This window comes from Ylistrum balloti, unplaced genomic scaffold (genome assembly GCF_031769215.1).
Source record: "Ylistrum balloti isolate Yb309-2 unplaced genomic scaffold, AGI_CSIRO_Ybal_v1 Utg370136, whole genome shotgun sequence".
Classification (NCBI taxonomy): Eukaryota; Metazoa; Mollusca; class Bivalvia; order Pectinida; family Pectinidae; genus Ylistrum; species Ylistrum balloti.
This window is the reverse complement of record NW_026782145.1, coordinates 204,229-226,224: the sequence shown is the minus strand read 5'-3', so window position 1 is coordinate 226,224 and position 21,996 is coordinate 204,229. Positions and strand designations below refer to the sequence as shown.

The 21,996-nt window shown below is 33.2% G+C and overlaps 2 protein-coding genes across 2 annotated transcripts; both read right to left on the bottom strand.

Annotated features, from left to right (window-relative positions):
- Positions 1 to 1,051: 1,051 nt before the first annotated feature.
- Positions 1,052 to 2,962, bottom strand: LOC132550623 (TELO2-interacting protein 2-like). The gene has a single exon (XM_060214714.1). It carries the CDS (start codon positions 2,889 to 2,891, stop codon positions 1,338 to 1,340), a length of 1,554 nt encoding a protein of 517 aa, XP_060070697.1. The 5' UTR covers positions 2,892 to 2,962; the 3' UTR covers positions 1,052 to 1,337.
- A 1,957-nt stretch (positions 2,963 to 4,919) lies between these two features.
- Positions 4,920 to 21,747, bottom strand: LOC132550607 (mortality factor 4-like protein 1). The gene is made up of 14 exons (XM_060214699.1): positions 21,676 to 21,747; positions 19,378 to 19,424; positions 16,813 to 16,880; positions 16,002 to 16,088; positions 15,107 to 15,432; positions 14,158 to 14,279; positions 12,200 to 12,307; positions 11,764 to 11,913; positions 10,948 to 11,049; positions 10,735 to 10,823; positions 10,374 to 10,473; positions 9,759 to 9,828; positions 8,055 to 8,139; positions 4,920 to 7,588 (listed from the first exon to the last, which is right to left on the bottom strand). Exons 1-14 carry the CDS (start codon positions 21,701 to 21,703, stop codon positions 7,501 to 7,503), a joined length of 1,470 nt encoding a protein of 489 aa, XP_060070682.1. The 5' UTR covers positions 21,704 to 21,747; the 3' UTR covers positions 4,920 to 7,500.
- Between the last annotated feature and the right edge of the window lie 249 nt (positions 21,748 to 21,996).

The following is a 21,996-nucleotide window of genomic DNA, read 5'->3' as shown; positions in this document are numbered from 1 at the left end:
CATGCCCTACTTGAAGAGTTATGGCCCTTTTTTCACTCTCCTTATCATATCTGGTATATCACGTACTTTTGTTGAATTTTGTGAGCAAGTTTAAGTGGTGGAACGGGTCATGTGTGTGATACAATTGTCGCAGTTTGGACCTAGTTGGGGGCTTATGGGATAGTTGTAATACTATTTAGCATGAAGTAGATTTCATATTTAGTTTTTGAAACCTGCTTGCAGATTTTGGTATGCAGTATAATGATAAGTGTCTTTGGACATGATTTTGTTTTAGTCTTTGTGAAGGATAATTTTATCAACTGTAGTGTCATTAAAATATTAAAAGTGCTACAGAAATAGTGTTCCTGAGATCAATTTACCAGTAGTAAAAACTTGCACAGGAGTAGAATTTTTACAAATTTCAGTCTACCATCATTGGATGTTTGACTTAAAATCCCCTTGGTCTGACAGTTGTCATTCTTTAAAGCCCTGTCGTCTTGACATCTTTCCATCCATAAATAATTGATGTTATCAATAGTTCCTGAGAAATACATTATGGATCTTTCTTTAATTCCATATGTTTAGTCAAGTCCCTAGTGCTGCCCATTTGATTTTGGAACTAACAAGAAAAAAAATTGCTGAAAATCGGCCATCTTGGATTTTTATCATGTTAATTTGTTATAACCATATCTTGAAAAGTACTAAACAAATACATTTCTCAAATGAAGCCTCCCTTTGGTCACTTGTGGCACCATTTCAATTTTGAGATCAATGACCAAAAAAAAAAAAAAAAAAAAATGGAAAGGGTAGATCACTTTATGTCTTATCATGTCAAGTTTGTCTGTATGTTTCATGCCTTTTTTTGTTGTTCTGACTTACATATGAATACCATATAGGTAGATTGTGAAATTGACATTGATTCCAGAGAGCACACAGTTGGACTGGATGACTATGTACAGGGAAACTGATCTGATGGAGAATGTAGACCAGATATGTATAATTTAGATTGACCTGAAGCAGTTGTGATAATGGTACATATAGGAAGAAATCCATGTCTTCAATGTTCCTCTGATAAGTTTAATTTTTGGAGAAGGCAAACAAGTTTGCTATACAGTTTTCATTTATGAAGCACATTTAATCAGTTTGCACACATATTTCAGGTGACCCATTGAATTCCATAAAGTTCAGGTGATTTCACTATGTGTAAATATTGCATGTTCAATATACTATCTCAACAAGTGAGTTTTTTACTTTCCAACATTGTGACATGAATTGCATACCAAAAAATGATAACAATATTAATGAATGAAGAGTTTCAATGTTCTAAGACAGGTATACAAAATGTACCTTCGAGGTCTTTACAGAGTGAATGTTGTTACATCTGTTTCAACAACTTGTTTACATATTTCTCTACAGAGATCTGGAATGCCATCACAATCTAATGACCCAAGTTGACCTTTAACATTTTCTGAATTCAGGCACTTCATAATAACAAGTATTTCCTTAATGGCTGTCACCAGTCTTGTCTTGACCTCACCTGATATTGTTAAACTGTCCAGTGACAGATCACACAAGCATTTGACAAGCATTTTCAAAATGCTGTTCATGTGACATGGAATTCTAGGCCAACAGTATCGGATGGTTTTCTGTAACAACAGTAACATATTGAATCTAGCTTCTTCACTAGGGCTGTCAGATATCTCCAGAAAATGTCCTATCACATTCAGTGTGATACCAAGATAGCGCACTGCAGATATTCCCATCATTTCAACAAAAATGTGCAAATGCTGAGTATATATTCTCCTAAGTTTCAAAATGTTTTCCCCTTCAGCATTTTGAAGGAGTTGCTGGTATATTTCCTCAAATCTACTAACTGGTCGGGTAGTTTCTCCTGACTGAGGATTTTTTTCTACAATCTTTAATGTACATAATATAGCTGGAATAGTTTTAGCTAAAAGTGTTGGTTCGCTTGTGTAAAGCTGATGTCGCAGTGCCTCTAGAATAACATCAGCTCGTCCATACCACCGTAACTCTTCTGCAGACACATTGTTTACAATATGCATCAGACAAGACACCCCACTGACTTTATTTACAAGCATGTAGTCGTCTGTGAACAAAAGAGCAGGTGGCAATACACTTTCTAAGAATTCACTTAGAACTGGAAATGATGTATGATTCAAACACCAAATGAACACACACTTTGCTCCAGGACTTTTCTTCCAAGTTTCCCTTAGTAACTTCGATTTAATTATTTGGAAAATTTTGTAAAGCAGTGTTGATTCAGTTCTCTGAATTTCATCATTTAGCATTAAATGGCATTGAAGTAGTTTTGAATATTCGTCAGTATCTAAAAGTTCACATAAACACTGAAGCAAACGTTTTGCTTTTTTTATGGAAGTTGTTGTAGTCCAAAATCCATTCTCTACATGTTCCAATGCAAGGATCATAGCATGTGGGCAGACTTTATAAATCAACTTTGCAATCTCACAAACATGTGAGTTTTTCTTCCTTAAATCTCCAAGACGACTAAGTAAAACTATCACAAATGATAAAATATTCTCAGCTTGAGATGCCACACTAGGGAAATCATTTTCATCAAAGGCATAATGTTCTTTGTCTTGAAAAGTTGGCACAAGTACTGAACTGACAACTTCCTGTATTCCTTTGTAAAGAGCAATCGCCTCCTGTTCTTGTTGAAGGCTTCCAACAAGCCAATCGTCAGCACATTCTGTGAGAATAACTGTCACAATTTCAACCCGCACACTAAAATCTTCTTTCTTTTTTATCTGTCTAAGAAATCTCAGAATATCAACAAGTGTAAACCGCTGCCATACAATGGAGAAATCGTGTCTACTTTCGCTTTGATGATGGTTCTTCAGGAATCCATCAAACAACGCTTTCAATCCCTCCATATTAAAATGTATAATTGCATCACCAGAATTTTTTGTTATAACTTCAACAGCTTGACACTGACTTGATTTTCTTATAAGTCGTAGTTACAGACTATAAATATTGTCAATCCAGCCAGCCCATGCAACCGGACCATGGGTGCCGCCATTACCAATAAGTTCTAAAATAGAAACCGGAAAACGGAAGTCCTTGTTGTTACGGATGAAAAACAGGAGGAAAAAATAAAACAAAAAACAAAACAAAAACTAAAGAAACTACAAAATAAAAAAAAAATGTGTATTTATCATTTATCAATAGATAAACAGTCAGACTGACAATTGCATTCAATTCCTTTAAAACTTTTTTTCTTTTTGCATTGGAGATCATGTTGTAGAACTGTTGTATGTGGCATGAAATTGTGAACTTCATCAGTCTTAACTATGCATATACAAATTCATATAAAGTCTGTCCTATTCATGCCAATTTGATTAATTACTGCATGTTGTGATTTCATCATTGTTTTGTTGTATAAACCTTGCTATTTTTTGGTTGTCATTATGATAGCTCTCTAAAGCTGATGTTTGTATTGCAAGATACAGTGTGACACTAAATAAATATTCTTTCACCTAGCAAAGATTGAATACCATCAAACCCTTACTCATATGAAAGTGTCCAAAACAGGTGCTCTCTGGTTATCTAAATAATTCCAGTATTGTCCGAATAACTGTTTTCCCTTAAATAAATCATTTAATTTGAATTTCAACTTTTTCTTATTAACAGCACCATTACACATTCTATCAATAGAGTGGCCACATTAAAAAAAAAATCAAATGAGAGGCAAAAGATCTGCTCATTTTTGCTCTCACAAACATCATTTGTTCATTTTCATGTGTATAGAAGACTTGATTTGTATTTGTCTGGAAGGATGTATCAAGACTGTGGAGGCTTGTCTTGTGTTAGCTTTGTGTCCTATATATCCCTGTAATAGCCATTAGAACAAAGATTCATTGAAAAATTATATTCATTTGAATATCCTGGCAATATGGTAATACCCCGGTATATTCTGGTTAATAAGGCAATTTTACTGTAACAAGAATGTTTGAGTTAATTATTTTACAAGCTTTGTTATTGTGTAAAACTAGAAAAACTTTTCACCAAATTGAAGTCAACTTGTCACAATAATTATCACAACATTTTAAATGGATGTTAACCATATGATTTATTTTATTTCGGAACTGGGGACCAAGAAGAACCTACAGATGCAATCAGATCAAAAATATCCAGTACTTCTCAAGAAAAAACGACAATATTTCATTGTCAGAATCCAATACATTTGCTTGACCGTGATTTTGTTTTCCAGGGGATCATAAATATGAATTGAGAAAGTTCCATCTACTACTCATATATAGGAAATACAAATCAAACTTTCAGTCACAAATCAGGATGAGTGCCTGTCAAGTTTTCAGTCCTGACTGGTCCCAAAATCAAAAAGGGATCAACTACAGGGAACAAGAGGAATCTACATATGAAATTTGTGGGGGATCGGTCCAGTATTTCTTAAGGAAAAGCATTTTAATCTGGTAACAATTTTTCAGGAACTGCAGAAATAAGTATATTAAACCAGCTTCTCTCTTGACACTACAAGGTAGTCAAAATGGTGATGTTTATGTGGTCTCAGGTCAAGGACAAGGCATCTCACTCATCTGCAACATTTCAATATATAGCATCAAGGCCAATTTCAAGCCATCTAACAGAACTGTATAAAGAACAAGGTCAAGTCATTCTACAATTTCGGTATATTTTGGTACATGTAGCACTATGGTCAAGTCATTTCACAGTACATTCCCATATATATAGCACCAAAGTCCAGGTTAAGTCATCTCATACCCTTCCAAAGTATACAGCACCAAGGTCAAGTCATCTTACAACAATTCAAAATGTACGGAATGAAAATGAAGGGGTCAAAGTTGAAGTGATCTAACTCTCTTGAGTACATAAGTGTGGAGGTAAAGCCTGAGGAACGATACTGGGACAGAAAACAACAAGAGATATATTTTTTCTGTTCTTTCTTTAATATTTTCTTTAACAAGAGTTCCTCGGAACTGTATGTGTCGCCTGCATAAAGTCACCCAGAAATCGAACTGGATGTCAAAACTAATCTGTACCCTTCCAACAAGAAGTCATACACCAAATTTCATGTCTATAACTCAAAGCATAACCAAAGAAAGTCCAGAAAACAATATTCCCAGAGAATTTTCTAAGTTCAAAGGGGCATTACTCTGTCAAGATGGGTCACAGACAGCTGGAAATCGAACTTAATCTGTACCCTTCCAACAAGAAGCCCTATACCAAATTTCATTTCAATAACTCAAAGGATAAGCGAAAAAAGTCCGGAAAACAATATTCCCAGAGAATTTTCGAAGTTCAAAGGGGCATTACTCTGTCAAGAAGGGTCACAGAGAGCCGGAAATTGAACTTAAACTGTACCCTTCAAACAAGAAGCCATATACTAAATTTCATTTTGATAACTCAAGGCATTATCGAAAAAAGTCCGGAAAACTTTCGTACGGATGCCGCCGACACGTGACAATGGACAAAGTGGTCCCTAAGTGTCCACCAGCTCTGCAGGCCACACAATAAAAGTAACATAATGTTACACATTCAATATACATGATACAACCATGAAGGACTTTGATGAATATGTTTATCAACACAACAAACTGATGACAAAATGCATAAAACAGAAGAGAAATTCAAGGTTTTTATAGGTCAAAGTTTACACTTCAGAAGTACATCTACTATGTTATCACCAATCACATGTTTATTTATCTACCCTGATAAACGCCAGAAAGAGTTTTTATACATGTTGATAATTATGTTCTAATAATTATGTACTTCCAGTGTGTAAAACCTCTACGTAGCAATGGAATGGAGATGATTTATTTCCAAAATATTGTCAAGTTTCAAAGGTAATATTGAAACTTAGTTAAGATTCTTGAAAAGAAAATAAGTAAATTGACTTTCTAATCAGACATCAACACTTACTGCTCACGTTCACAAAATTTCCTCATGACAATAAAAAAACGAAAATTCCAGTAACCTGCTGAAATATTTCACAAAGTAACTGCAAACTCTTGAAGTACAACTGAAATGTTAGGAGAATAAACTACATCTAAGACCATATCTCTCTTCCATTTCTCTTATTGTCCATTCTCCATTCATAATAATTTTCTCATACCAGTAGTTTCCGATATAGGTTTCCTAATTTTTATATCATTTTATATTAATATCGTTATTTTCCAAACTATATCATACATCCCTTTAATCCCTCACTTTATCAATTTTCTAAATTTCTCCACTACCCTAGTTTCCCTATAATATATTAATATCTCTAAGGGTTCATCTTTGAATGCTGAAACGATGGTTAAGGGTAACACTTCAGGGTACAAAAAAAAAGAAACCCATATATGTTATTATCATGAAACCAAAACAAAAAGTGGCATAACTTGAAAAAAAAAAATTGTGCAATTTTTTATCAAGTAGACTTCAAACAACCAGTAAATAACTTTTACTTGTGAAATAAAATGGCAATGCTGTATGTAATTGTGTTTCCTATGGTAGTAAATATACTAGTTATGTATATATATGTATATATATATATATATCCTTAGTAGTGAACAGCATGTTTCTAGTACATTCATAAACACTACCATCATAAATGCTCTGTTATCTTCACTCATTCTTACTGAAATTGTGATTCCTTAGGTGTGTAGGGTAAAAACAGGTACATGTAAAAGCTTTTACAACTATTCATTTATTGATCATGAATGTATATAGATACATGTTTGTTTACTACTAAGGATATATACATTTTGTAAATGAAATGAAATACAATTTTATCAAAAATGATTTTATTTCTCAGAATTTGCTACTAAATTCTTCATCATATATTTTTAAGATCAAATCACTATTTAAACGAGAAATCCCAGTGGGATCTTTGATCTTTAGTTATAGTCCTTCACAAGAAATAGCAATAACAAACTTTCATAGTCAAAATCCAAGATGGCTCCCTTTTGGCCATTTTGTTATTCTGATCAGACCCAAAATTATATGAACACAACTAAGGACAAAAGGGAACTTACATATTAAATCTGAGTAAGATCCATCCCTTACTTTTAAAAGAAATAACAATCATAATCTTCATTGAAAAAATCCCTGCCTATCGGCACAACTAGGGACCAATGGGAACCTACATATGCAATTTGAGAAAGATCCATCCATAACATCTCAAGAAATAGCGATAACAAAAATTGTTTATGCATTGATGAGGGATGGATGAAGAGTGATCTGAATAAGGTGGGCTAAAAAGTCAAGTGCAAAATCTTGAACAAAAGTTCAATTTGATCACTATTAAAAATTCCCAAAGCAAAACTTTATAGTTTATAGTTGCATCCTGCAGCATTCACTTTACAACTCAAATCACAAGAGAAAAATTTTGATATGCGAACAGACAAATAAAGTCTAAGACTGTGTTGTTTACACAGTTCAGATAACACATGTCTCTGTCAAATGATTGATTCCATCCTCCTTCTCTGAAAGTTTAAAGTCCTGAAGTGGTTTGTCCAATTGTCCTCATAAAATGGCTTTCCGATGGTAGTCTGGAGGTGCTACAATGAAGTCATTCATGTTCAGCAGAACAGCGGAGTTCTTCTGCATGTACCTGGTGTATAGAAATGAAAATACAAACAAATTGCAACAATGTACAGTTATATTTCATTTATATTCATCAACCTTTGAGCTTTCAAATAATTCTAACTGATTTTCAGTTGTTTCAAATTATTGGTTAGAAAACAATTATTGTAACAGAAAAGAAGCTAATTTGAACAAGGTGCCACTAAAATGTTTCCTATACAGATAATATTACAGTTGAAATATGTGATGTGGTTCTGTAGTATTAGTATTATAGATCAAGTTTAACTTCACCTGTTTTTTTTTGAGTTACAGTCCTTTGAACTTTGTAAGTTTTGTTTTTTCAGTCTTCTCCCATTACTTAATGAAAAGTTATAGATCAGGTTTAAGTTTTAATCTGTTAACACATTTTACTGAGATTTTGAAGACAGCTAACAGACACCATGACAGAAAGATAAATACAAAACCTTAAGGGTGGTCACTTTGACAATCTTTACCTCAAGAAATCCTGCAGATGGGTAAGTAAAAGTTGAATGCTTTTCTCATCCAAAGAAGTGTAGGCTAGCATACCACCTAGTTTTACTGTAAAAAATATTTCAAATTTATTTGATGAAAAACTTTTTCACTGAAATCAAATTCATATATTACATCTTAAACTTTAGATAAGAATATAATCAATGAATCATAATATGTGTAATTTATCAGCAGTGAAATACTGGTTCTATAAATATATATAACATCTGGGGTTATCAGTAAATACCAATGATGAGACAGTGTCATTATCTGTGCCACCCTGAAGAGAAATTCAGCTTGTATTTGTATATGATTTTTGTAGGCATATTTATATTTGCCATTTCTGGTTTAAGTTATGGTAATGTAAGATTGTACATATCTGTAATACAAATCCATGTAAAATGGATTTAAAGGCCTACAAACCAATAATTATATCAAATTCAGCCATTAAAATAACAAATATCCATTTCACAAGGGAACAAGAGGCCAAGCAGACTTGATGGTCACCTGAGATAAGCAATATTGAATATAAAGTGTCATGAAACAGAAATTTTGACACTGAATATAGACAGTGTCAACACATGCATTCCATCAAAACTGTAATCCTATACTGATAATTCTTATAGAGTTATTTCCAGTGGGAAATAACCAACATTAGTCTCAAAAATACAATTTTTCTATGAAAATTACAGTAAAGTCTAAAAAACATATTCCTCCTGAGGAAGAAATGTAGACTCATTTTGGTAATTATAGCACCTTCAGATGCTTCCATTCATGAAGAACATTTGATTCTACCATATCTGGGTATTGAGAAGATTTTTGAAATCTAAGTCAATTTAACCTCTTTTGGCCCTGTCCATCAGCCCCTGGGGGTCAGTCAGGATCAAAATGGGCATATCATCAAGCTGTTGCCCTTCACTCATAATTCTAACCAAGTTTGAAATATTTACAATGGAAATTAAACAAATTATGCTAAAAAATCTAGTTTTCCTATATAAACCAAAGTAAACTTTACCCACTTCCCAAGGGGATAAGCCAGACCCTGGGGCCATTAAATTCACAATTTTGGTAAAGCATCTTAAGATACTTCCATTCATTAAGAGTATTTGATTCTACCAAACTGGGTCTTGAGATGAAGATTTTAAAAATCTGAGTCAATTTGTCCCCTTTGGGCCCTGCCCCTCAGGTCCCTTGGGGTGGGGACTGTATAATTCACCAGTTTGGTTCATCTTAGGCCAGGGAAGGTTTCTGCTGAATTTCAATGAAACTGAATCAGGATTTTTGAGAAGTCGAAAGTGTTAATTTGATTACGGATGTACAACGCCAGATGAAGGTTATTAGAATAGGTCACCATGAGACTTTGTGGATATATCACGTCTTGTTGAAGCCTCACATCTGGATGCAAAATTTGTCCACTTTCAGCTGTTGAAATATCTTATCAGATCAGTAATGACAATTCTTCGGGTATGTGCACATGTTGTTTACTAATAATGATAATGCAGTACTCAAATAATCCAAACTTATATATAGATGGGACTTTTATCTATCAAAAAAACAAAGCAAACAAAATGCCAAAAATGTGACATAAATATCTTATGTTCACAATTATTATACAACAAACTTATACTACATGGCCTTACTAATATCATTTTGTGTGAAGTTTGACATTTTTACCTCAAGCAACTTACCAAACAGACGTAAAAGATGGACAGCTCCATATATACTAGACATAGGTTTGTCAGAGTGTTCCTTCATTATCTGTAACAATGATAGCCATAGAATTTTATGAGATCACAATCACAGTGCAGTACAAAAACAAATTATAGATGGAAGTTAACATTTTCACTGGAGTAAAATAGCAAATTGATATACACTCTGTGTAGTATATCGTATATATGATATTCAGAAGAACAGAAAAGATAGGTAAAGTTGACCTACTTTGGTCAGATCATGAACTGTACAATTACGAAGACTTTTTGAAACCAAAGACACAGGTAACAAAAGAGTTCATTATTTTACTCAAACTTTGCTACAGTGGATCTGATTTAACGAAATACCCGGATGTTTAAAGTCAGAGCTAACACTTATCTCTCCATATTGTGACCTTCATACCTAGACATTTACTTAGAGCTGACATTCACCTCTACATATTGTGACCTTCATACCTAGACCTTAACTTAAAGCTGACATTCACCTCTACATATTGTGACCTTCATACCTAGACATTTACTTAGAGCTGACATTCACCTCTACATATTGTGACCTTCATTATCAAAAAGTTGAAAGTGAAAGCTGACACTCACCTCTCCATATTGCGGTCTTTCAAACTTGTAGAGAAGTTGTGTGCCAAGCATGACATTAAAATATTCTCGGATTCCTTGGGTTACCTCAATAACTGCGTCTCTGAAAATGTGCATTTTTACTTTAATTGGCATACTCCACAGGGTTAGACAGAAATGTACAACATTTCCAGTTTACTTGGAATACTAAAATAATTCCAGCAAATAGTTATGTGACAATAATAAGTACACTTGTGTGTTGGCAATGACATAATCTTCCTGTAGAAAACTTGAAAATTCTATTAAGTAATATTTAATGGATCTTTTAATTGTACTGTGGTCTGTATCTGGTGAATGTAGGACTGATTTGATGATGATAACTTACTTGTTACATGTGTTACCCTTCGTTGTCTTACTTCTGACATACTCATCCAGAATATTGTCAACCGTTGATTTACAAGGAAGCGACACCAACTGTAAAATAAACAAAGAAAACTTTTTAACAACCAAAAGTTAAATTGTTGATAGGGAAAATTTCACAAGTTCTTTTAAGCAATCAGGATTTCTTCAAAAGTTGGCTATAAGTGGCATTACCAACCTGTTTTTGACGTGTTATGAGATCCCAATCATCCACCAGCCAAGGTTTCAGTTCGTCAGGTATCTTTATTTTAACTTCTACTTTTGCTAGGTAAGCTTCCTCCTGTTAATATATATATATATCACTGTTTAAGTCCTCAGATAAGTTATTAATCTTATAAATCAGTTATTACTATACACTATATATTACTATTACTATTATAAATCAGTTATTACTATACACTATATATTACTATTACTATTATAAATCAGTTATTACTATACACTATATATTACTATTACTATTATAAATCAGTTATTACTATACACTATATATTACTATTACTATTATAAATCAGTTATTACTATACACTATATATATACTATTACTATTATAAATCAGTTATTACTATACACTATACACTATATATTACTATTACTATTATAAATCAGTTATTACTATACACTATATATTACTATTACTATTATAAATCAGTTATTACTATACACTATATATTACTATTAATCTTATAAATCAGTTATTACTATACACTATATATTACTATTACTATAAACATCCTTTGTAGAGAAATCATCAGGATAATTACGGTTTTTTTCAAAACAACAAAAGAACCTGAAAAATGTATGTTTAGACATTATTTTAGGTTACTAACACCGATAGGTTTGTCAGGATACCAACTTAACATTTGTTTAAGCCTAAACTTCAGAATATAGACACTTTGCCTAGGCCAATGGTATATCTAAAACAAATTTTGATTGGTAGCTTGAATACCAAAGTATTGTTGATAAGTCTAATTTCATCATTTCAAAGACATACCGATTCAACCACTGCTTCAACTGCACCTCTTGTACGCTTCCTCTTTTGCTCGGCAGTGGTGGGTGTGGCAGCTGAAGTAGCTGTTGATGTGGCTGCTGTTGTCATAGGAATGAGTGAAGAAACAGGTGCAGCAGGTTCTGGTGTTGGTGTCTAATGCCAATATACATATTTAAATCAAGTTTATATCTAACAAACATTTCAGAGTTCAGTTTACATTCAACAAACACTTCATAGTCAGGTTTATATGCACCAAACAAAACAATACCCAGTCTATATCTGAACATGTATATCTAGTCTGTGTGAAAGGTAGTGAACTGTGTATATGTAGTTATATTAAAAAGCCATACCAGTTGTATCGGATGCTGATAAGGGAAGTTTAAAATAAACATACATATTTTTACACGAAGGTGAGGATATTGTTAATCTGAACACTTACAGAGGCAGGAGTGGAATCAGAATGGGGTTCTGCTCGCAATCGCTTCCGTTTCTGTTGGTCAGGATTTGAGGAAGCAGGAGTTCCTGCAGAAGACTCTGATGCTGGTGTCTATCAAAATGAACTCATCTTAATAATACATTGTTACTCAGATCTGCTTGTGATTATTCTAATATATGTACAAATGTGAAACCAGATCTTGATTAAGAGATTCTTATATGGATAAAAAAAATAAAAAGAGGCCAAGAAAGTCAGCATAGTTGATTACAACATGTTATAACATTTTAGAATTTACTTCAATTCATAGCTTTATAAATAATGGGAACCAGATAAGAAATCTGTACAAATATGAACAGGAAAGGAAAAGACAACTGAAGACTTGAAAGCAACACTAGCTAATAGATATCAAGAACTCTCTACTAAATCTATGCACAAAAGGGAAGAAAAATTAGGATTAGATAAATCAAATGACAATAGGAAGATAAAATTCAAACTGCCCTTAGATTTGACATGGGTATTTGTATGGTAAACACAAAAATGCTGACTTTTTTATTTTGGTTGTCCACATTCACATGCCTTATGGTCATTCCTGTGAGAACAATATAGAACTAACTGTAATACAGATATTCTGTTGTCAAATATTTCCTTTATATATGGAATGGACGACACTTCTGAAAACAAAAGTGTAAATATGTATATTATCATCAAGAAATATATTTACTCATGCAGAAACAAACATACATCACCAACAATTGATGAGGCCTACTATGTAATATGATATTGTAAACTTGTTGAAAATCATAGTATCCCATGTTATCAATGAGCAAAATTCGACCGAGTAATAGCAGAGCGGGAAGTTATCAGCATTGGATTTTTGTTTACTTTTGCTAATGCCTTTTATATCTGAAACATTTATTTATCTTAACAATGAGAATGAAACAAGGTGTTACTGTATATGAGAAGTAATAAAAAGACTTTTAGAATCTATAAGTAAGTAAGACAATATGTAGTACAATGTTGTCATAATTGTCATGTACTTAACTGTACATTAACATGTTATTTTTCAAAACATACAATTCGATAAAAAAAAAAAAAAAACAAATTTAGACTTGTTTTTTTATCCAAGGGTGCTTCAGATCAAATCTGGACAAAACTGAATAATTCCAACAGAGGATGGATTTTCAAGAATTTGCTCTATTTCCCCTATTAGGACCCTCCCCTCCTTCCCCAGAGGACTGAAATCCACATTTATACAACATTGATTCTCCTTCACCCAGCAAAACTTAAGACTGAATTAGCAGAAAATCCAATCATTCCTACAGGGAGAGTAGGCACTTATAAATTTGCTCCTTTTCCCTTATTGGACTCTGCCCCTCCTGTCCTAGGGGTTGAGACCCATTTGATTTCCTTTCACCAAACAATGCTTCCGATCATATTTGGGCAAACTTTGCTCCGTTTTCCCTCGTGGACCCTGCTGTTCCTTCACTAAGGGTGCTGAGACCCACTACTTATACAACACTGATTCCATTTTGGACCAGGTGAGCTAACAATTTGGTCAAAAATAATTTGATCTCTGAACATCCTATCCTGATTCCCTGCCATGCCCACCCATTACCCTTCAGCCAGGGTTTTAACATTTTCCATTTATACCATATTATACACCAATAATATTCAACCCCCATCCCTTTATATACACTTCAAAATAACAGATTTACCTCTATTACCAAGCATTGTCTTAACAATGAACATCATTATTCTATGATGGATTGGCCCTCAAAGTTGTCATGACAAGATGAATATAATTTGTTCTGAGAAATGGCTATTTCAAAAATTTTGTACTGATGATTCACGGATCCAAGAAGACCAAATGACAAAATCAGACTTTGATTGGCAAAACCAGTGTTAAAGTAGCACATGGTACTTTACCATATTACATATTCTTCCAAAACCTAAAATCTTACCGATTCTGAGGCTACATCTGCCTTGGCCCTCTTGCGTTTAAGCTCAGGGACTGGTGTCTCTGTACCACTGGAATCCTGTTTGCCTGTTGATGTACTGGACTGGGAACTGCTAACGGATCCTCCTGTAAAGCAGTCAAATATAAATACATTTCAAAGAGGACTGGATTAACTCTCAATCTGTATTTCATAAATTCTAAAGGATAGTAATAAACGGGGAACAGTAGCATCAATGACCATGACATCCAGTCTAAGTCAAAAGTAGGATAAAGGGTTACTGGAACAAGTGTTCCTACCTACATGTATGTTTGTTTTCAGAATATTCCATGATGACAGGGATATGTTAAGTAAATCAGTATCTCAACCCTTGAGGTCAGAAGGTAAAAAAGTGTCACTTTAGACTGGCATAACTCTTCTTTAGTACTTACTAACAAGGCTAATACAGTATACTCATGGTGTGATTACCAAATAGAGTATAATATCTACGAGATTGCAATGATTCAGTACAAAACTGGTGAAAATATGTTAGCTCTCTGTGCTCATGTCAGGGATCACATTTTGCAAATTTTGTAAATAGAAATTGCTAATATCAAATTGAAAAATAATTCATTTGACATTTAGCATTTGTGCAAATTTCAAATGATAGAAAGGACAACATGTGGTAGAGATTCCATTTCTACCCTTTATTCTACTAAATGCACATCACCTGTGTTTACTATAGGAGTGCTAGCTTAACATGCAACTCCAAAAAAATGTCAGGATTTTTAAACCCAACTTAAAATATATTCTTGTTTTCAATGAGTATAATATTTTGTAAAATCAACTTGAGCTTATGTCAAATTCTAACAGTTAAATAAAAAAAATGACAAAAAAATTCTCGAAAATTTTTAGTCAGTGTTGAATTACCAAACCTTTTGTTGTGCTGAGCCTATTAAGATAAACATAACTGTACCTCTTTGTTTAGAACGATTTTCTATAGTTGGTGTTTCTGATCTTTCTTTATCTCTTTCCTTGTCTCTTTCCTTTTCTTTATCCTTTTCTTTTTTATCTTTTTCCTTGTCTTTATCTTTTCGGTCTTTATCTTTGTCTCTGTCTTTTTCCTTTTTATCCTTTTCTTTTTCTTTGTCCTTTTTGTCCTTTTCTTTTTTGTCTTTTTCTTTATCTTTTTCTTTGTCCTTGTCTTTCTCTTTCTCCTTGTCTTTTTCCTTTTCCTTCTCCTTCTCCTTTTCTTTCTCTTTTTCTTGCTTTTTGTTGTAAGCCCTTGCCTGCCTTCGTTGTCTGAGGAAAATGTATGTTACATTGTATTGTATATCATTTATTTCTTCATTTTCTTTTTCTGACTTAGTGTATTTCATCAGCACAATTGATTATTTACTGAATTTCAAAAAAGTATTCAGGCAAAATTTGAGGGTTTTAGAGAAATAAGTGTAAGTATACACAAGAAATAAGCAGGGGTAAAATGACTATAATGGCATTCTGATAATTGTCTTTTACAACAACTGACAGTTCCAATCTTTCAACAACATGACTATTGAAAACATAGATGATTGGAATAAATGTAAAACTTAAAAGTTTTCAGGAAAATAAGTTTCTTAAAATAAATTCTAAAAGGTAAAAAGGCAAAGGGAAAAACTCCATCACATAGGGTCACATTAGTCCAAAATACCCGAATGATGTCTTAAATGTCACATAAAATCATCATAGCTTCCAATAGCAAATCAGGCATTTCTAATGTGATCACTAAGGTGATTGTGAAAAATTTATCTTTTTGTTGAAATATTTCACTTTAAAAGAAAATTTTGACCGTGAAAATGACTAGCTAACTGGTACTACAATCATTCACTTACTGGTGAGCTTTGTGTAATTCTCTCTGTTTCATCTGACCAGCATCATTACATTTGAGAACTCTGCTTTCTGGTACCCATTCATCCCAGCTGAAGAAATAAATTCAAAAGTCAGCTATGGTAAGATTTGTGTTACAAAGCATTGACTTAATGAGCACTTAAAAAGAAAGTTTTACTGTTGGTAAGTGTAATGCTGAAGTGAGAATTAATGTCATTTTATTTCTCGGAGATATTGCTATATACTTCTTGTGATGAATATTGCATATCAGCCAGTGGGAATTGTAGTCTGTGCCCTACTTCCCTGTAACAGATGGCCACTTTACATAAACTATCTGTTTAAATGCAAGACTATCTACATAATTTCAATTTAGAGCTCTCCCTGTTAGCAAAACTGTTTTGTGATACAAAGGCACTCTTTTACTATGAATATCTGAAATAATTGATGACAGTTTTTATTGACACTTTTATCTATCAACCAAGTTCATTGATATCATTTAACTTCATACAGAGGAAGTTAAGATGGAGCAGTTTATAAATTATCAAACATCCCATATTCTATTATGATTAATAACTACTATCTTGCATTCTATATTTAAAGTGTCATGATTTCAGGGACAATTAAAATTTAGGAATGTTTCAATGATAATTTGCAATAATCATACTAATATTCCAAAGTTATGATTTTGTAGGTTTTTATGTGAGAGGTGAAGTGTAACTGTAGTGTTAAATAGTCAAAGCATGGTATAATGTTTACAGACATATCTTTAATGTTTTCTGTACTGCCAGACCATGAAGAGAAATCTTGTGTACATACTTTTTGTTCCAGCCGTTGTAATGGATGAAGTATCTGACTTTGTTGTCTTTAGTTTCATGCTTGACACACTAAAATGAAAAACTTAAATATTAAAAAAGCATACAAAGAAAAGACTTTTTATCAGAAAATGAAAAACAGAAAAAATGTCTGATGTCAAAAATGAATACCAGGTACAATTTTACATCTTTACAACATAAACAAGTTAAAGATATAAAATACCCTTAATCACAGCAACCTACATGCTAAGTATCATTACACTATAATCTATAGATATAAAAGATTTTCCATTATTCAAATACTGACGCACTGTCATTGAATGTCAGCCAATCAATGCAAGATAACTCATCTGAACCCAGTACAACAACCACCAAGTCCAACCAAATTCGGGCCCAAGTAAAAAATCAAGCCAAAGTCAGGCCCGAGTCATCAATCTAGGCAAATTCAAGCCCAAGTCAATAACCTCGGCAAATTCAAGCCCAAGTCATAAATCACAAAAATTCTTAAGCAAATTTGGGTGCCCCAAATATCTTTTTAGTTATGTTTGGGTATTAAGACCTTATCACAATACAATAGAAACTTGTCAATTGTGAAATTCAAGGGATGGTGGAAAACAGTTTGACTTATCCGTATTTCGACTCAATGAAATGTATGAATAAGGTTGAAGAACTAAGTAGGGCTATGATAGCATGCAAATAGCATAGATTACGGTAATTTGATATTTGAAATGGCAGTAAATAAACAAATGAATTTATCGTATTTTCTCTTTTTATTATTTATTCATCCAAATAGCAAAACATGTAATAACAACTCTAACAAAATGCAATTAAACACACGTCATTCCGTCTCGCACACGTGTACAATACGTTTACTGACCAAGCACATATACATCAGATATTTTACAGAATATCATAAAACAAAATTCAATTTTGCTTTTGATATGTTACAAGAAATAATGTATGAAGCCACAGATCATATCAATATGACTTTACCATGACTAAATAAAAGTATGGAAAAACATGGCACTAGAAGGTTTTTACCTGTTACAGAAAACATTGTACAAGCACTAGACTTAACGAATCATGCAGATATAGACTATATCAATGAAAAATACTTGAAGCAACTTCATTGTCCACACACCCTTTTTTAAAAATCTGACAAAGTGCCCTATCAAAGTACTTTACTTAACAAGCTCAAAATAAGTTTCTTTCAGAATCGTGCGAGTCAGATTTCGTCAAAAAGTTTGTACAGGTTTGAAGTTTTTGTTTTTATCGTTCCTCAAGATGCACTCAACCACGCTAAATGTTTTCATGTTTTGTGTAAACACGTTACTTTTTTAACATACAGGTAGGTCACTGGGACAAGATGGTGACACTAATGAAGAAGTGAACCTTTAATTGGATAATTAAACCGGTAATTAATCATCAGTGACCATGGACCGATACACTGTAATTAACCATGTGTTATGCACAGGTGACTTTCTACTCTGTGTATGTATTGACCGATTTCTTCAGAAGATTTGTCAATGTTTTGACAAAAATTAATTTTGAGACAACGAATGGCTTTTCCCTTGCTTTACAATTGAAGGGACTGAAAAATCGCTTCAACTCACTGAAATTTCGGCTCAATGAAATATGAATCATCTGAACTAAAAATACAAAGAAATAGAAGAGAAACTAGAAAATGTCTGTACGACATGAATGCACCCCCCATGTGAAATAATATTGAAAGGTCCGAATGAAGTTGTTAGGCGGTATATACTGATTTGGGATGCGACGGGACGGACGGATATGGGCAACGCTATGTGCCCCCGGCCATAAATGGCGGGGGCATAAAAATCAGAACTTGAAAATCATTTTGACTCAAACGAAATTTCACCTCAGGCGATTTTGAGACGAGTTTCAACTGTATAACTACAGTAGTGTAAAAAAAAAAAACACTTGAAAACTGTGAACAAAGGGAGATAAATTGAACAGTGTAGACAATATAATTTTTCTTCTAAACAGAGAAGAAATGTACTTATATCTGCATGAAATAGTTCCAAGTTGTCATTTAAAACACAACATCTCATAACAAATTGTGTTTTCTCTTTTATCTATTTATCCTATATACATGTATTTATAAAACAACAGCAGCATCTACTTCATAAACTAATTTCAAAAACACATTTTATATCCTTTCTGTGTCAGTACATGTGTATTTATTTATTCTTTTATTCAAGGTTTTACGTCCACTTTCAGTATTTCAGCAGACAAGTGGTACATGTGCAGTGTTGGGTCTTTTTGTGGTGTAAAATAACTTGAGCCAGGCTATAATTAGATAAGCTAGTTAGCAGGTGACCCAAGTGATGGCTATAAATGCTGAGCGTCCTACAGATAAATGCAGTGTCTAAAAAATGTATTTTGTCCTAAAGAAGCCAGTTTATGTGTGAAACTGAACAAGCAAATTGAGAAACCAACTCTGATACAGTATCTTAAATACTTATGTTGAAATAGTTCAATTTGGCATTTTTTAAATTTGCCAATAACATTACTTCTGAAAATACAACAATTAATGTTATACACTCACCTTTGCTTCATACAGAAGTGGTCCATGGAAACACAGGACCTTCTCTCCTGAAATACACAATATTCTTATTAAAAAATAATTAAAACATAAATATTTTAAACATTGTAGGAATTAACAATTACACTAATTAATTCCTCTATATTGTCTTAATTGCAGATTTTCTGTATTGAGGAAGATAATCATACTACATAATCATATCAAAAGAACTAGAGTTTGAGTCTGGGTACCCAAAATTTGAACATAACTATATAATAGATTCCTTGATGCTGTAATTAATTTTGAATAAACAACAAGAAAAAAAACAACATGTCAACATAATCATAGCCCAAACTCAATTCAATAAAACGAGGGCAAACTACAAACAAAACAAAGATTTATACAGAGACTCTTGGAAAAGGACGAGGATAATAAGACTTGATGTTTTGGAAGAGTAAGTGTATTTTGCTTCATCGATGACACTTCCAATGTAAACCATGGTAAATTCAATTAATAATGACATGTTTTCAAATCAGAACAAGGTATAAAACAATGGAACCAACAAGCAAACTAATGAGCATCAAACACATCCAGCTTCATATCGTAAAGAAATATAATATTTCTCAATGAGATCACCTTGATGACAAAAAAACCTTCTACATAATTTTCATCAACATGCATCATTTGAAACCTTGTGTTACGAGTTTGTCCGTCAGTTGATAACTTCTTTGCACGAAAAGTTATAACGGGAACAAGCCCTTGAATACCAAATCAACTGTGACATGTAAACATCATAGGTTGATGATGCAGGAATGTTGGCATCCAGAAATGGAAAGTTAACAATAGGGAAACTAAAATCCTAACATTTGTCATACAGCTAGGTGGAAATCTGTCTATGTTGGTTTCCTTGTGGGAAAAAAATGAGATAAGCAGTTGATGTAGAAGAGTTTGTCATGTCTTTGGTTTCCAAATGTAGTCCAAAAAAGCATATATCTGCTGGCATATTATTGAAATTTAGCATAGACATATATCAGTATGTGGAGTGTTGATTGAGACTTATGACTACCAATTAATGTTTCTTAAAATCGAAATGACTCCTACAATTATTTATTTGACATAATAAACAGGGATAATCCTGAAATGATTATCTTATCAAAATGTGAAGTGAAACACTGTTACTAGTGATACAGAGTTGGGGCCACAAATTGTGCCACCTGGCGCAAGCACAGCGCGAAAGCAAAATGTGAAAGAAATCATACTGAATCAATGCTAATTAAGTGACCTGTATGTGTATAATTTGGCAGTATCATTTGCTTTTGATCGACATTTACAGTATGCTACCAACAGCATTTTATGTCAATGACCATCTGAAGTGATTGTTGCCATGCCAATATCTTTATTAATAGTTATACATTCCTTCTCATGGTATGTTTTGAACAATTCAAATAGTAAGAAAAACAGGACTAGAAAGGGTTTAAACTATGACAAGACAATAGATTATAGTTTTTATTGGAAAAATCATGCAGGTAGAAAACTTTGACAGGGAAAGAGATCCAAGTTTAAGACAAAAGCTTAAAATATAGTGACCATATTCAATCAGATGTCTCCAAAACAAATCAGAATCGTTGTCTCATATTTAAAACTTTTACATGTTTTATTCAGGAAATGTTTCTGACCCTATACAAGTCCCTAGCTTGTCCCTATTTGGAAATGGCAGTTATGGTATGGGCCCGATTCTTATATAAGACCAGGTTTCTAAAGAGAACATTCAGAGACCAACCAAATCAGTACCCAATCTAAGGGATCTACTATATCAAGCCAGATTAAAGAAACTAGGCATATTATCCTTTGAATATAGATTTATCACTGGTCTGATATGCTACAAGTCTACAAAATCCTGAATAATGTAGACCTAGTCCAAAATGTACTGGAAATGAACCATCTAACAGCAACTAATAATAATAGTAATAAGGAACTATTCATTCTATAGTGTTAATTTGTCCTGTGTTGCACCATTTTTGGCATTACCTCATGCATATCGTGATATCCAGATCTTTTTCTACCACAGAATGATTTCTAAAAGAATCTTCTCATTCTGACCTATAGAATGTTCACCCCATCTTAAATTTTAGTGTTTTACTATAGCTTTCTATAGGTTATTATATTAAACCATGCACTCAGGTCCCATACCAATTACAACAACCGAAGGAAAGGACAGTTTGATAAGAAAAAAGGCTTCCACTGACAGGAGGACATTTATGTGTATTTTAAGTGCATAAGTGTGGAATACTAATGGAAAGAAATTCTTATTCGAATACAAACCTTCAACAAATTTCATTTTTGGTGGCATCTTTCTTCAGAAAATATATCCCGCGAAGAAACCGGATGGATAAATTGCGGCCTGATCAATGAACCAAGCGCTGTGCAGAGGTTCCGGAATTTAGTCAAAAAAGAAAGAAGGCGTGCACGCAAGAGTCATTAAATGATAAAATTGAAGCTGAATATACGTCAATTTATGGGAAAAACACCATGTTGTCCCGGAGGATACGCGTCTTCTGATTCATTAGCGATACCAGCCATTATTATTTTAGTTGGTAGATTACATTACTAGCATCAAGTCAAGAAGTAGTGTATTTTTCATTA